The following is a 15,623-nucleotide window of genomic DNA, read 5'->3' as shown; positions in this document are numbered from 1 at the left end:
CGCGGAAAAAGAAAAAACATGAAACCCGAGGAGGGGGGGGGAAAAAAGAAAAAAATACCCCCCAAAACCCCAAACCGGGGACAGAGAAAGACTCTGTTTCAAAAAAAAAAAAAAAAAAAAAAAAAAGTGGTCAATTGAAAAATTTGAAATTAATCTATTTTTTATTTTCAAATCACCAACTATTTTCGCCACTATCCATTACTACAATGCAGATTGCTTGATATTCCTTATATTTCTCAGTTGTCCAATGATTCCATGTTTTATTTAATGTTTTGTCTCTGTTAGACTGGCATATTAAATACTATGTTTCTTGACTGTATGTAATGCTCAGAAGCTCAACAATGTATAGCATAACTGCACAGAATGTATATAGAATCTTATGTCTTACTTAAAAATAATGTAATGAGGCATTCTCACATGTTAGAAAACTAGGCTTGACAATTTCCAAATTCTTAAAAATATAGACATCTTACCTTTGAAATTATAGATTGTTTCGCTGGTTTATGGTAAACTTTTAAAAATGCATATTTATTTTTGTCCTGATTAATCTAATAATAGCAAATATATCACATATAATCAAGGGTATTTCACTTTAGAAATATCCGTAAATATTGGGCAGGGCGTGGTGGCTCATGCCCGTAATCCCAACACTTTGGGAGGCCGAGGTGGGCGGATCATGAGGTCAGGAGATCAAGACCATCCTGGCTAAAATGGTGAAATTCCATCTCTATTAAAAATAGAAAAAATTAGCCGGGCATGGTGGCACGTGCCTGTAGTCCCAGCTACTTGGGAGGCTGAGGCAGGAGAATTGCTTTAACTCGGGAGGCAGAGGTTGCAGTGAGCCAAGATCGTGCCACTGCACTCCAGCCTGAGCATCAGAGCGAGATTCCAAAAAAAAAAGAAAAAAGAAAAAAGAAAATATCCATAAATATCAATTAGACACAAACACAGATAATTAAACTTAACCTGGACAGTCATTCAACTCTCCTACAGATTGCCCAGGCATCTTCGAAATTTGCCCTACTACTAAAAGCCTGGAACCAAGACCTTCAAAACACCCCTAACAAAGAGAAATCATTCATTACAAGGGAAACATTTTCTATGCGAGAAATAGGATTTACCAAGAACTGTACACTTAAGCCTATGATGGAAAACACACTAAAAGAAAAAGAAAACACTAATTTTTCCTTAGGGAGTGCATATTTCTGATCCAAGTAAAAAACTAGAGACATGTGAACTAGGGACAACAAAGATAGCCACAAGGGAAAATGTAAGTGTAGTCTTCTGCACTTTATAGATATTACATGTCAAGGGAAAAGTAATGATTAGTGTAGGGAGGTAGTAATCTCAAAAGGTGTAACCATCCACATTTTAATGAAAATGATGCATATAGATTGGGAAAATATATTACAGGCTATGGGATAAAAATAAAAAATAAATCTGGCAGGCAGCATAGAACTAAATACGCACACAGAAGTGCATATAAAACAGTGAAATCTGAATAAGGGCTCCTTCTATATTACTTCTTACAACTGAAGGTGAATTTATAATTACCTCAAAATAAAGATTTTTTTAAGATGAGGAATAGGCATAAACAAGTCTATCAAAAAAAAAAAAAAAGATTGGTCAAAACAAAAGCAAAACCAACATCAACAAAAATGGTCCTAGCTGGTCAATAAAGGTTGTACTGATTAGGATGACAGATTGTAGACAGAAATCCATTAAAATATAGTCTAAATTCTTTTCTGAAAAAATTCGATAGTAAGACATAGCATATCACTGGGGATTCCTGACTAACTGAGAGATGTGGAAAATCCTGTAGAAAACTTGAATGTAGCTAGACTATAAACATTTAGATAGTCACATTAGAAAGTATCAGAACATTGTCTTAAACTCTTAACATTAAGCATCATGTTCCAAAGACTAAATGAAAAGTTCACTTTGCCAGAAAAGCAGTGCTCTAAATACACACACACACGTATATATGTGTATGTGTATGTAGATAGATAGATGATAGATAGATATAATAATACTTATATATCTATAGATAGATATAATATTAAACAAAATTTGGTTACACACAAAAGCCAGTACAAGTAATATCTAATCACATATTATTGATTGACATTAGCCGATCCCTGTGTCATGTGTTTCAAAGCCAATAATTCAACATTTGTATTTTAAGTGTTAGAATAATTTCAGGTTATCATAGAATTCCACAAAGAGAAATGATAGGGTCAAAATAATACTACATGTTGTATTATTCTACAGCATTTAATTAGAGAAGAATGACAAGAGATAAAGATGCTCAGAGAATACTCATTTCGGGAGTCCTTGGGGAAAGAACTAAATTAAGTGCAAGAGACTTGAAAGTAGGTACAGGGAAAAAATATAGAAGACTATGGAATAGAATAGATTTGAACCATGCTCTGGTAGGATGAAGCAATGGAACTCAGTCATAAATATAAGTCTAATAGAAAAGAAGAAATCATCAACTGAGACTATAAATGTGAAAGCATTTTGACAGTAAATTAAAATTAATTAGATAAAACGTGTGTGTGTGTGTGTGTGTGCATGTTTGGAAGTGGCGTTGTCTTTAGAAAACAAAAGGAAAAAAGTTATGGAATAATTAACTGTTTTTGATATTTAATTCTGTGTTTTGAGAGTCTTGTAAGAACTAAAGATGTGAAATAGACAAGAATGGTCAATGTTAGAGTGTTCCAGAGGTTATACAGTTCATTGTATTAGAGAGGAACAGATGGGTCTGGTGTTTACACATTGTAGGGAAGATGGGTGTGAACAGGAGAGGAGGAGAAACAAGGAAAACATGCCTGGTTAGCATAAGAAAAATGACCAATCATTAATATTTTTCAGCATCTTCTGTGCAAAAAGACTATATTAAATTTTTTTAAATCAGTGGTTTTCTAAAACTGGGGATAAAGTTAAGGACTTAAGATAAGGGAAGGTTTTCTGGTGTCTACTTGTAGTAATGTTTTTTATTACTTTATCTGAACACAAAAAAGGCAAATACAATATAGGTAATGCTCAACTTAACAAAATTTACTTGGATTAAATGTTAAATTTTTAAACAAAAAAACAGATACTTCAATTCACAAATAACTGCCTAAAATATGATTCTGTTCACATAAATATCTACTATTTACAGCAAAGCCTATCTGCACATTGCCAGCTATTAAACTGTGTCAAATATATTCAGGTACTTTGGTAATTGACCACAAAAGCTATATCATTAAAAAAATTAAAAATTGAAGCTAAGGAAGTTGATCACTGTTTACATTCGTAAAACAAAGCTGAAAAATGTCTGAGGTAATCATGAAATCAGATTCTGGGAGAGGTAATTTACACTCAAGCAAAGCACTTTGTCAAATTCCATTTTGTTCACTTAAAAGCAGTAGCCAATATTTTAAATGATGCTGAAATTTATTTTTATTGGGAAGACTAAAAACTTAAGGCTTCAAAATATTTTATGAGATTTTCCTTTTAAGGGCACTAGGCTGAAGTCAGGATATGGAAGCTTAGCTGCCACTACTTGGCTGAATGGACAGACATTACTTAACTTCTCTGGGCACATTCCCTCATCTAGGAAATACATTTATTGAACTGGGTAGTGCCTTGAGTCTCTTCTAGTGTCTTGATTATTTTGATTCTAATCATCTATTTAAATATTACAGATTATAATTCATTAAGAAAACTTTGACAAATCAAGCCTCCTCTAAAATCAAAGCGTCAACGCACTGGTTGATGCCGTTGGACCCTTCTTGTCCCTGCTGTGTATTATCGGACATTTAATATTTTGCTCTTCTTCCTGTACTCTTCTCCCTACATCCTCCTAGTTCTTCTATTATGTAGCAGAGAAACACTCTCTATTCCTTTAAACTTCTCTCGTTTTAGGGATCAAATTGCTGTGGATCTGAAAATGCTTAAAAAGTTAACTCTGCATTTGTGATTTTAATATAATGTTTGATTCTATTATTTATTCAAAAGGCGCTGTAGAAGTCTCGCATATATAATCATTTAAAATTTCGCTGCAGTACATTTCTGAATTCTGCACACTGCATTGTGGATGTGGGAGAGGTGACTAAACTAAATAGAGTCAACGCAGTCAACCGCCCAGGACTTGCAATTCCAGGGGTTTTGCTGTTCTCTTTTACCTCTATCTAAGTGGTATTTCTCAATAATGTATTAAATATGCAAAAGTGAACAAACAAATAATTAAAATATTTTCTTTGTAAAAAGAAATTATACCACCAAAATAAAATTATTTTCATGCATTTTGTGTGGGACATATATGTTTTCAGCTTTTAGTAATATTTGCACATTTGCCATTCTTAAGGGTCTGCAACTGGAACTGCTAAAAATAACAGAGCTACAATAAGAAAATTCTCTCTGCAATAAAGTTTCTAACATAGCAGGAAAATGTCATTCCCACCCTACTCGTTAACAGCTAAAACAGAGACCCAAAATTTCATTGTCATATTTGAATTCCTTTTATTTAAGTTCTGTTTCCTCTTGACTAAATGCCCTGCCCCTCTGTACACTCTTTTTAAAAAGTTAAGTTCTGGCCGGGCACGGTGGCTCACACCTGTAATCCCAGCACTTTGAGAGCCCGAGGCAGGCAAATCACTTGAGGTCGGTAGTTCCAGACCAGCCTGGCCAAGAAGGTGAAACCGCGTCTCTACTAAAAATACAAAAATTAGCTGGGCGTGATGGCGGGCGCCTGCTTAATCCCAGCTACTCAGGAGGCTGAGGCAGGAGAATCACTTGAACCTGGATGGCGGAGGTTGCAGTGTGTCAAGATTGCGCCACTGCATCTCAGCCTGGGCAACAGAAAAAAACTTGCTCTCAAAAAAAAAAAAAAAAAAAATCCTCATTTTATTCTTTATTTTGTTCAATATGCACCCTTCCTGAAAACAGCTTTTCAATGGAGAAGTAGCAGGAGACACAAGAGAAGAGGAAGTTAGGAGAGGTCCAAGCAAAAGAGCCTGTGGAATGGAAATCTTAAGGATAGGAAAGGCCACTTGAGCCTCTTACATAACTTGGCTAGAATTCACCTTACATTTCAGGGAAATTTCATGCCGTTTACAATTCTAAGGACAATGATTATTTTAAATCTTTAGTAATTACTTAGGCAAGTTACATTTCCTATAGCAGTATTTGTAATAAAATGCAAAGAGGTAGCATAAAATAGATTATTCAGATGGTGCATATGCATGACATAATTGTACCTTCATTGATAGATGATAAAAATAATAACTAACACTTTACGAAGCCAGACATTGTTCTAATTGCTTTGTGTATATTAACTCAATTTCCTTTTCAGAAACGATGGTACAGAAAAGTTAAATTTGTGGCCAAGGGGTGACAATAGTAAGAGACAGAGAGGGGGTTTAGCCCTAACCATTGTGTTCTCCCAGATATGTTCGCCTCATTTCTTCTGCGGTTGATTCTTAGGGTTTCTTCCACCTAACCCCCCGGGGTTCTGGCTTCGGATAGTGTTTGGTCAATGGAAGCAACAAAAGAAGATTGGAGGACATGAAGACAGGTTATTGGATGATATTTGACATGAGCTGCAATCCTCCATCTGAGGTTCCCAACTTTTCCAGAAGGCTTCTGTCCTGTTGTGCTCATTGGATTCTGGTAAGAGCTCCCTGCATTTGTCCCCTCAGGTTAGGGGTGCTAACATACTCCAACTGTGGACAGACCCTGGGGGATTCATCATTTCCTGTGGTTTCCCTACATTCTACCCACCATCAAATTGCCATCATCAAACTCTCTTCAATTATCCATTTGAGTGTGACATCTATTTCCTTGTCTAATATGATAACTAAGACATAGGATAAATCTTTTATGATTTATCAACTAATGGCTAAATATGCAAAAGTGTTGCCACTTCTTTATACTTTCCTAAACATCTGGGTGTTCTAGAAAATAAATTATAAAGCTCTACTTCCAGGAACAAAGAATAGTTCTGGAGGAAAAATTATTTATAATTACCTGAATTTTGAGTGTGGACATTCACAAGATGGTAATCCTAGAAACGTGGGTGGCAGCAAGCCTCCAAATAAGGATGCCTAAACTCTGACTTTCCTGTCATTTCAATCTGTCTCAATCATTTTTACATCTACATTCTGTCTAGTTTAATGCATCCAGATCTGTTTATACTTCAAATAAGAATAAGAAATTCCCATGTTAGCATAGCCTATAGGTGAGAAAATTTTAATTATTAAAGGCAGAAAACATACTAAGACCTCATTTTATCTTTGAATAATATTAAATGAGACATAAAAAAAAAAAACAAATAAGAGACATCACTTGATTCCAACCTACGCAGTGAGTGCTAAAGCATTATTTATGTGGTTCTTTAAATGTGAAAGTTATTTGCTAAATTGCTGTTGTCCTACAAAATCAAAGCTAGTCCCCATTACGTTTCGGATAACACATATTTATTTTCCTAAATAGTTTCCTGCTTGTGTTACCTACCAACGTAAATCAACAATTTGCAAAATTTGCTTTGCATTCATTGTTAATTTGATAAGAGTCATGCCCATTTAATTTTTTCAACTAATAAGAATACACCTCAGTTTAGTTTGCTAGTTTTTTGGGTGGCTAAGAATAATCATCCAAATGTTTACTGTGCAGTCCAGACAGTGGACAAGCTACCTCAACAGACTCCGAATATATTTCACTACTGCATTTGCAAATAACTACCACTTTGCAAAAATAAGTTTTCATTTGGGTGTCACTTCTGGCAAAAATTTAAGGCTATATTTTCAAAGAGTAAAATTCCAGGCCTTTAAAATTCTACTGGCATCTGCCAACCTAAGCTGGACCCTCCTCTAGGTTTTGCAGAGCCTGACAGATGACTTCACCTTAGTCATTTTCTTGCCCACAGTCACGTAAGATAACTGGGAACTTGTTTTTTTCTTGTAGCATTATGGGAATGTCTTGAAGTGTGTGAAGAATAATGAGCTAAAGAAAGAGGAAAAACAAAAGAAAACAAAAACTGCAGGGACTTGGCAGGTTTGACTTTTATGACTATCACTGTTTGCCAGCTTAAGCCTGCTGGACTCTTCACAAGACTATATATGCTTCAAGCTTAATATTTAATTTTGTAATTGGAACATTTATAATCATATTATGCATTTAATAAGGATGCTCTAATTCAGATTTACTATTATCAGGAAATTAAATTTGGAGTTCTAGTAATGTATGCTTATATATGTGTGGGTGTGGATGTACATATACCTATATATGCATATACATATATAAAGTAAATGCCTTCTTTTAACGTGTGTTTTAAGTATAGCTTCCACGTCCTAGTTAATTCAGCACCCTCCCTTTTATCATTTCCTTGTCATTATCCTCTCTACTAGACTACAATAAAAACAAAAAACTATGAAAGTAAGCAGCTTATGATCATAATTTTAATGAATGAAGCCTATACAAGCTTTAAGAAACATACTTCTAACATCTTAGAAAGAAAGCTTATGAACACAAACAGCAGAATACTTAAATACATTTGAAATATTCACATTGAATTGATTCTATAAAATTTTGAAGAGCAACAGCTTTTGAATTTAAAGCTATAATCAATACCTGAAAGTTTTTACCACTATGAGTTATTACCTAGTAAAAATATGTTATATTTGCAATAAAAGTACACATTGTAAGGACATAAGAATTGTCATCAAGGTACACAAATATTTTAGAATTATTAAACATTTAAGTAAATGGAAATTTTAAAAATAAAATAGCAATATTATCATACAAGTTAAAGATCCAGTTTATTAATTTCTAAATCTATTGATAAGGGATTATTTTTGAAAGGCTTTTTCTATCTTTCATACAAACCCTTTCCAAAAATGTATAGATACAGTATAGATTCTACCTGATCATTCTTGTGCATATGCTGATGTAAGAAACCAAAAACATGTAAATTATTTTCATAACACTGTGAAAACCAATATTTAAAAATACAGTGCACAATTAATAGCGAGTAACATGTATAAATGTAGAAATATTATATTTCTGTAGACAATGTAACATTATAAATGAAAGCTTCAGGAATAACGAGCTACTTTATTATATATCAAAAATTTCAAATATAGAGGAAAATTAATAACCCACTCATCACCCATGAAAATTAATAACCCATTCGATCATACACTTACCATGTAACTTTCTGTTAATTTGGTAATAAATAATGTCAAAAGGTTTTAAATGAAAATACTTATTCTGAAACATAAAAACAACATCTGAGATGAACACAAATGGATCAATAGATACATTATTGATTATTTTGTATCATAAAATACTATCTAGTACAACATTCTTTAAAAAATTCAATATTTTTATAATGTAAGTAAAATAGGAAGAACTGTTAGAGAAAAGGGCATCATATTTAGATTAATTCTGCCTCTAACGCAAATTGAAGGCTGAGCCCTATATGATCTTGACCATTGTAAGTTTTACTACATTAAAACACATAAAATATTCCACAAGGTTTTCTCCAACAGGATTTTGAATCTCACTGATGACTATGATTTCGGAGTAATGTAGAGAGTTTTGCAACTAACTTTACTTTATACCGTTACTCCTTTTCTACTTGGGGGTTCAGTTCAACACACTAATAAAAGAAATAATCATAAGAGCATCATAAGGAAAGTAGGCAAAATGTTAGTGCCTCATTGTATTTACAATCTTTACAAAATATGTATGTCAGTAAACCATATTAACATCTAAAGCACATGATATGTAGAAACAAATTGTGACTACAAAATGTGTCTTGTTTCTTAAATATGCTAAATAGGAAATAAATCACATCTACTTCAATTTTTAATCTGTGGACTTTGGCCTTAGTTTGTGTTTTATTTTATTTTTTTGCTTTTGATTTTAACCACTGAAATTATTTACCAATACTATAAGCCAGGAAATACAATGTAACTGGCCAGTTGAGAATTAAGCCTTCTCATTTTATTATTACAATCAAGGAGGGAAAGGCTTATATATCTTCCTGAACAAAATGTTTCATTTATCAAAAAAAAAGTGAGAAAAGTAAAGAAAATTTGGGAGAGATAAATCATCCACAACTATTAATTCAACAGATATTATTTAAGAAATTCCTACCTGTAATTTATTTTCTAATATTTCTGCATCCTTAGGATTTATCGCTCAAAGACATTTTCAGCCCTCATAGCAGTGCTTGGAAAATTTAGCAATAAATTTCTGAAAATTTAGAAATAAATTCCTGAAGTGAATACAGTTCAAAACTAAAATATATTATTGTATTATATTGGTTTTTCTCATACCAAATGAAAATCTAAAAAGCCTTCACATTTGGTTTTGTGTGTCAAGCTGCCATTATAAAAACACTAAACGAATAAAATTTCGCAAGCAAGGCAGCATTATCAGGCTAAGTACATGTAGTGGGCTTATATATGGTGACGTTTTACATAATTCAGCTATTAATTCATCCATAGATTTACATTTCTTAAGTGCAAAAAAAAAATGTAATTATTTCATGACATACGGAATTCACCTCCCAAATTTCCCAGAATCTAAGAGAAAGGATTGATACTTTCTGATATTTCATTTTTGCTTAAAATTAAGTTCTTAGGATGTTTAGATCTTCTTATAAATATTACAACTTAAATTCCAGAGTTATAATGAATGGTCTATGTTTTCAAACACAGAGGGAAAATGGGGTAATGACTGAAGTACTGTTTTTTCAGTTTATTAGTAAAAATCAGCTTATAAGATGTCATTGTAATGGTTTCTATTGATAATTACCATAAACAAATATTAAAATTTTAAATACTAAGTTCTGGATTTCTAAGCCCAGTGACAGTTTGTGCTATACCATGCCTTGCATTTATGATTTTTCTTTTAAAAAGAATTATAAATGAAGAAATTTACACAGAATTGGAAACTATTCCTTTTATTTGCATTCTTCCTTCCATTCATTGCTAATGTTCAATAATGAAGCATTTTAATTCTAAAGGAATTGTTGCTTTTAACTTGAGTGTTATTATTTTAAATCACATTTTAGAACACTCATGTAGGTCAATGATACTTCAAATTTTTTATGTCAGATTACCATTTTTAAATGTTCACACCTAAAATTAGTCTACCAGTCCAAGATAAAGAATGAAAGTGGTTTTTTTTGTACTCCGTTTGATTTGTTCAATACTTCACTCTAATCTTCACGATCCAGTATATCATTTTTTAAATTCTGAAGCAAATGTTGAAAAGCCACAATCCAGTAACACAAAAATGAATAATAACACTACTTTATTCCTTTCAGAAAACACAATGATTGAAATATCTTGGAAATATTACAATACTGAATGAGGTTGAGAAGGTATTACTCTGAGTTTAACTTCCAGCTTATTAAATGTAATATTTGCTAGTCATTCTGCATAGTCAAGCATATAGACAGACATAATTTGACAGCAAATGCTTTATGATATAGTAGCTATAAATAAAATATTTGTAATTTTACAAGAATCTAATATGATTCAAAACCTAGTAAAGTCTACCTCCCCAAATTGCTCTTTTCTTTTTTGATGTAATTTTTATTTTTTATAAAATATTTATTCATAAATTTGAAATATAAAATATCTAGATATGTACACTGTATAATGCATGCACAAAAGCTAAAGTTCGATTAATGAATTAATTTTAGTTATTTTAACTAAAAGTGGGAAGTTTATTCCTACTACTAGATTGCTCAAAGAGCAATCAAATGTAATTGAAGCCAAGCAATTCACACTATTTATAGACATTTTTCAGAATCACCTGCTTTGTAGTGATTTTTTTCAGCACAGTTGTAAAGTTTTGATTTTTAAGAGTCCCTTTGAAGACGTGGCAGATGTTGGCTTTGCTAATAATGCTGGAAAGCGTAGCAGGTTCAAAGTTACAAAAATGTTTAACACATATAAAATATAATGTCGTGCTTTTCTATTAAATTTGGTTATTTTCAATTGTCAATAAACTTACATAAAGGAAGCCTAAATTCCATAAATATTTGCTTCCAAAACATGAAGCTGCTAGAGTTTGCATATGTGTGTGTCCATGTACGTTTGTGGAGGGAAAATGAATAAAATATATGCTAGAGAAGCTTACATATTATAGATTTAAATCATTACTATGAATAAAATTGTAAGGTTAATAAATATTTAAGCTGTTTTTCAATACTTTCTGGTACTTAAAATTCTATTAGAATTTAACACGGTAATTAGCACATATACATACAGTCTAGGTATTAGATGCAGGGATACAGAATTTTGGTCCTGACTTTACCCTGGATGTATGTACTAAATTTTCTCTCAACCATAAATGCAAAGTAATTATAAACTACCTAACAAAATACAAATGGTGTCACTATATAGGATGAGATTTTTATCTAACACAATTTTAAATTTCAGGAGTTCCAAAATCAATTTTATTTTTTAGAAATATTGAAATACTAAACTGTGCTATAAGCAATGAAAGATATACATATTGATAACATACCAAGATCATAATCATTTTCATATTGCTTTAGTTTGTGCTAGATCAAGATGTCTATGAAATAAAATATCTTTGAAGATAATTTATGGAACACCTAATGCAGTTGTTACAGGAGAAAGATATCTTTAATTTAAATCTATCTGAATATCTGACAAATATACCTTAAGCTGAAATTGGCAAATAAAATTTTATTTTCAATAAGTGTACATAGATTTAAACAGAAATTATTGTGATGGTCCTTTTAGTCAATATTTCTTCAAAATATCAAAGGAAAGAAAAGCTCATTCTAAATCCCCAGTATTTTTATCCTTGGTGATGACTAATTGTATTTTCCGCTCAAGTTTTAATCTGTTAATAATTTATGTAGCTGACACAAATACTTATATTTGCTTGTTTTTCCAGTACCCTCATTATCAGCTTCAACATGTAGAAATGAACTTAATTCTGTTAAATGGTTATTTCCCACTAAGCTGGAGGGGAGAGATAAATAAGTTTTGTTAAATTATTCCATTTAAAAAAATTTTTTAAATAAATTAAGGGAATCAGTTATTGAATTCCACTTTCTCGATTTTCCCCAAACAAAATAACATGTGCTTGTATGAAAATTCAGTTTGCCCTAAGAAACTTAAGGGCAATGGCTCAGTTCAGGAAGCATAAAGAACAATCTATCATGTAGGTTTCTCATTGCAGAAAATAAAATGAACATCAAGAGCTTATGGGAATTGCAAGAGTACTCTCATCAACCTTACCTGGGATCTGCTTCCAAAGTTACACTGATAGCAAATGTTCAGTTTATGAAATTGTCACTGCATTATAAAATCGACTGTTTTTCTAATAAAAATTGAAACCTTCTTGCTATGATTAACCTTTCAACTCACTAGCTAAAGAGAGTTTCACTTATAGTTAGGAAAATACATTAAATAACAGTGACACTACTGGTAATTTTCTTACAAAAACTAATTTGTGATGGAACATTAAAAGTTCACCCCCTGACCTTGGAAAATAAAGGTTAGCTTTTGAGACTATGACAGAAGAATCCATCCCATAGCAACGCTGAAGAACAATTGATATTGCTGTGAAGGGTGAAGGAATATTAAATATGCGGCCAATCATTTTCATTTATGTGGCATCTTACCTAAAGCTTTATACACGATAAACATTTTTCCAATCCTTCAAACCAACATACGGGATTACCTTCTAGGACTATTATTAACCCATTTCCGCAGAGGAAGAAAAATATGCAAATATTATATTAAACAAATGACACCTTCCAAAAATACGTAATCCAGGTTGCACTATAGCCACGAAAGAAAACTCACAAGTCTCTTAATTTTAAAGTATCTTTCAACAATGTTATGATAATACAGGTAGGTAAGAGCTTTGAAAACTTGTCTGGAAAACTTTGAGTTTCTCCGGATTGCTACAATTTACTCAGCAAGTTGTGCCTTCAAGCACCAGAGGTCAGGAAGCTTCCCCTTTTGCGTGGCTGCTCAAATTATCCCCACTGAAATCAGCGCCTCCTGCGCGCACCCTTGCATACCACCTTCAGGCATGTAGCTAACTAACACTAACCGAGTTGCTGTTGCTTCGCAGTATTTGTCTCTACTAATACCTACTTGGTAGAGGGATTTATTTTCCACTTTTGAAACTTAGATTCTGTAATTAGCTTACGCCATATGAACATGTACTATTAAGGTTCGTCTTTCTTCCAGTGTGAGCATCTATTTATTTACAATTCTCTGACACATTCCTTAAAATCTGAATTCCTAGATAATGTCTTCTTCCCCAATAAAGGGAAAATTTTACCATTTGAAATAGGGTGCTATTTAAAGAACGCTGAAATAAGAATGTTAAAAAAAAAACTAAAACTTTTTTTTCTCATGCGCTCTGCCAAGTTCCATTGCAAGTTCCAAACATTGTGCAATAATTTGGAAATCCAGTTAACGATGGGAAAAATCGAGCCACTCAGAGTCGGGAACTTGCAAGAGAAAAGTCAAGAAGCGGCACCCGCACGCACGCCTGCCCAACGGACGCTGCATCCCTGGGCGCACGCCCCTCCCTCCCCAGCGCTGGGATGGAAGGTCACGCTTCACAATCGATTTCACAGCCACTTGTCCTTTTTTATTCAACCTTCTGGTAAACTAGTTTAGGACCTTGGAGAGCTTAGAGCTGCTGGCTGTATATGCATTGCTCTCGGATAAACACGTGTCCCCAAATATCAGGACCAAAGCTTCACCGCCGAATTTGGCCGCGGGAAGCCACAGAGGGCAACACATTCCCATCTTCCCCGCCGCCACCCTCCAGTGCGAGAATCTCCCCTGGTATCTCTCCGCCCCCTTTCCAGGCCGGCGCGCACTCTCGAGGGTGCCTGGCGCGCCCTTACCTGAGCTGTCGCTTTTCCTCTTGCCACCGCTTCGCTTCTCCGCCTCCGCAGGTGACAGTGCCTGGCGGCCGTAGTCCCCCGGCGCGCACGCGGCCCCAGTCGGGGTGCTGGAGCCCAAGCTGGAAGAGTTGGAACACAGGACGGGCGGGCTGCTCCCCAACTCTGGGGGCCCTCCGGAGTCGGGCTGGAGGCAGAGGCTGTGCCGAGCCGCACTCGGTGGAGAGGACATCTGCGGGAGGTGCCAGTTGGTTTGCAGAGCCTGGTGCTGCTGCTGCTGATGGTGGTGATGGTGATGGTGGTGGTGGTGGTGGTGCCCCCTGTGATGCTGGCTGGCAAACATGCCCTCTTCGTTGGGGTATCCCGCGATTATGCAAGATGAGGAAGAAGTAGAGAGCTCAGGGTAAGACATATGGTCAGATCTTCCATGGAGGGCGAGAGAGGATTGAGAGAACGGGTGCAAGCCTTGCGCCGCGGCGTGAGGGCTGCGCAGGCAGCCAAAGAGCGGGTGTTCCATAGCATGCAAGTTTCGGGTTCCAGGCAGAAGACTTCACGACGGTTCCAAAGGCCACCACCCTCTGTCACTTTTCACTGGAAACCGTGTGATTTTTTTTTTTACCTTCCCAAAGCAATAGCGGTGCACTTCTGCAGAGCTCGAATAATCCCGGTCCTGAGCCCCAGCGGCCAGTCTCCTTTACATACGAACAGTCGGACCTGGAAGAGCTTCCCTGAGCTACTCAGATGTCAAGAGTGGGAGAGGTTGAAGCCAAAAGAAGGTGGTCCCAGAGAACTGCTTTCAGGGGGAAATGGCTCTGAGAGGTTATAAATAGAGTGTAACGTGAGCTGGGGGCTGGCTTAGGAGCCCAGAGTTGACCACATGCAAACTCCCTCCAAAACTCCCGCTCAGTCTGCGCCACGCGCTCCCAGTTCCACTTCCTATCTCCTGCTGGACAGACGTAGAGCGTCCACGCCCGCCCAGCACTGCCGGCTGCCAGGGCTACAAGCGGCATGCCAGCATCTAAGTCCCGCCCGGGAGGGCAGCAGCTCTGCCCTCCAGACTCTGGAGGCCTGGGCGCGGGGCACACCACCCCCAACCCAGCACCCTGATTCCTACCTACTCACTTTCCTCTCGGGGAAACGTGACTTGTCAGTGTCATTTGGGAACTGTCACCTGCAGAAAAGCTAGGGATACGGCTAGCCTTTCAGGAACACGAAAGAAGTAATAAGGTTAAAGGAAAAGACCAGAGCTAGTTTGACGCACCCTCGAAGTTTTTCAAACTTTGCATCTTCCCATGCTCTGGGCGCCGCAGCGCGCCGAGGTTTTCGCAGCTGGTTTCTGTGGGTGGATTGTTAATGGGCTGGGACGCCAGATCTGAGGTTGCAGGGATGAGCACCATGGCTTGGAAAAGGCGGTTCTCAGTGCGGAAAGAGGGACCTGGTTGGGTGGGTGGGAGGAAGGCATGAGCCTGAAAGGGTTGCAGATGCCTGCTCCCTGGCATCCTCACGTGCGATGCCAGGTGGAGGCTCCCTTCCCCCTCTTTCCTGGTCCCGCTCAATTTCCTAGCCACTTGTCCACCAAGAAGAAATTTTCTTGGGTCACGAATATTTCCAAGCGATTTTGTCCCGGTCACATGAGATGTGTAGATTGCACTCACATTTCTAGCCTTTCCCCTCAGGAGCTAGCCAGGTCTCCTCAGTTTCCTCCAGAAAT

At 35.9% G+C, this 15,623-nt stretch overlaps 1 protein-coding gene and 1 long non-coding RNA gene across 2 annotated transcripts in view; one reads left to right on the top strand and one right to left on the bottom strand.

The window, feature by feature from the left end:
- The window catches only part of LOC116813477 (uncharacterized), a 14,188-nt gene extending 4,168 nt beyond the window's left edge, over positions 1-10,020 (top strand). The window contains exons 2-4 of the long non-coding RNA XR_004370978.1: positions 4,006-4,152; positions 5,473-5,658; positions 6,952-10,020. This is a non-coding gene — a long non-coding RNA (uncharacterized LOC116813477). The remainder of the gene's footprint in view (positions 1-4,005; positions 4,153-5,472; positions 5,659-6,951) is intronic.
- Positions 1-14,710, bottom strand: part of MEOX2 (mesenchyme homeobox 2) — an 81,092-nt gene extending 66,382 nt beyond the window's left edge. Inside the window, exon 1 of the mRNA XM_032760120.1 lies at positions 13,916-14,710. Coding sequence (XP_032616011.1) covers positions 13,916-14,429 — 514 coding nt within the window. The 5' untranslated portion in view covers positions 14,430-14,710. The remainder of the gene's footprint in view (positions 1-13,915) is intronic.
- Between the last annotated feature and the right edge of the window lie 913 nt (positions 14,711-15,623).

This window comes from Hylobates moloch, unplaced genomic scaffold (assembly GCF_009828535.3).
Source record: "Hylobates moloch isolate HMO894 unplaced genomic scaffold, HMol_V3 SCAFFOLD_1, whole genome shotgun sequence".
Classification (NCBI taxonomy): domain Eukaryota; kingdom Metazoa; phylum Chordata; class Mammalia; order Primates; family Hylobatidae; genus Hylobates; species Hylobates moloch.
The sequence above is the reverse complement of the archived record's forward strand: the minus strand, read 5'-3'. Positions and strand labels throughout refer to the sequence as shown.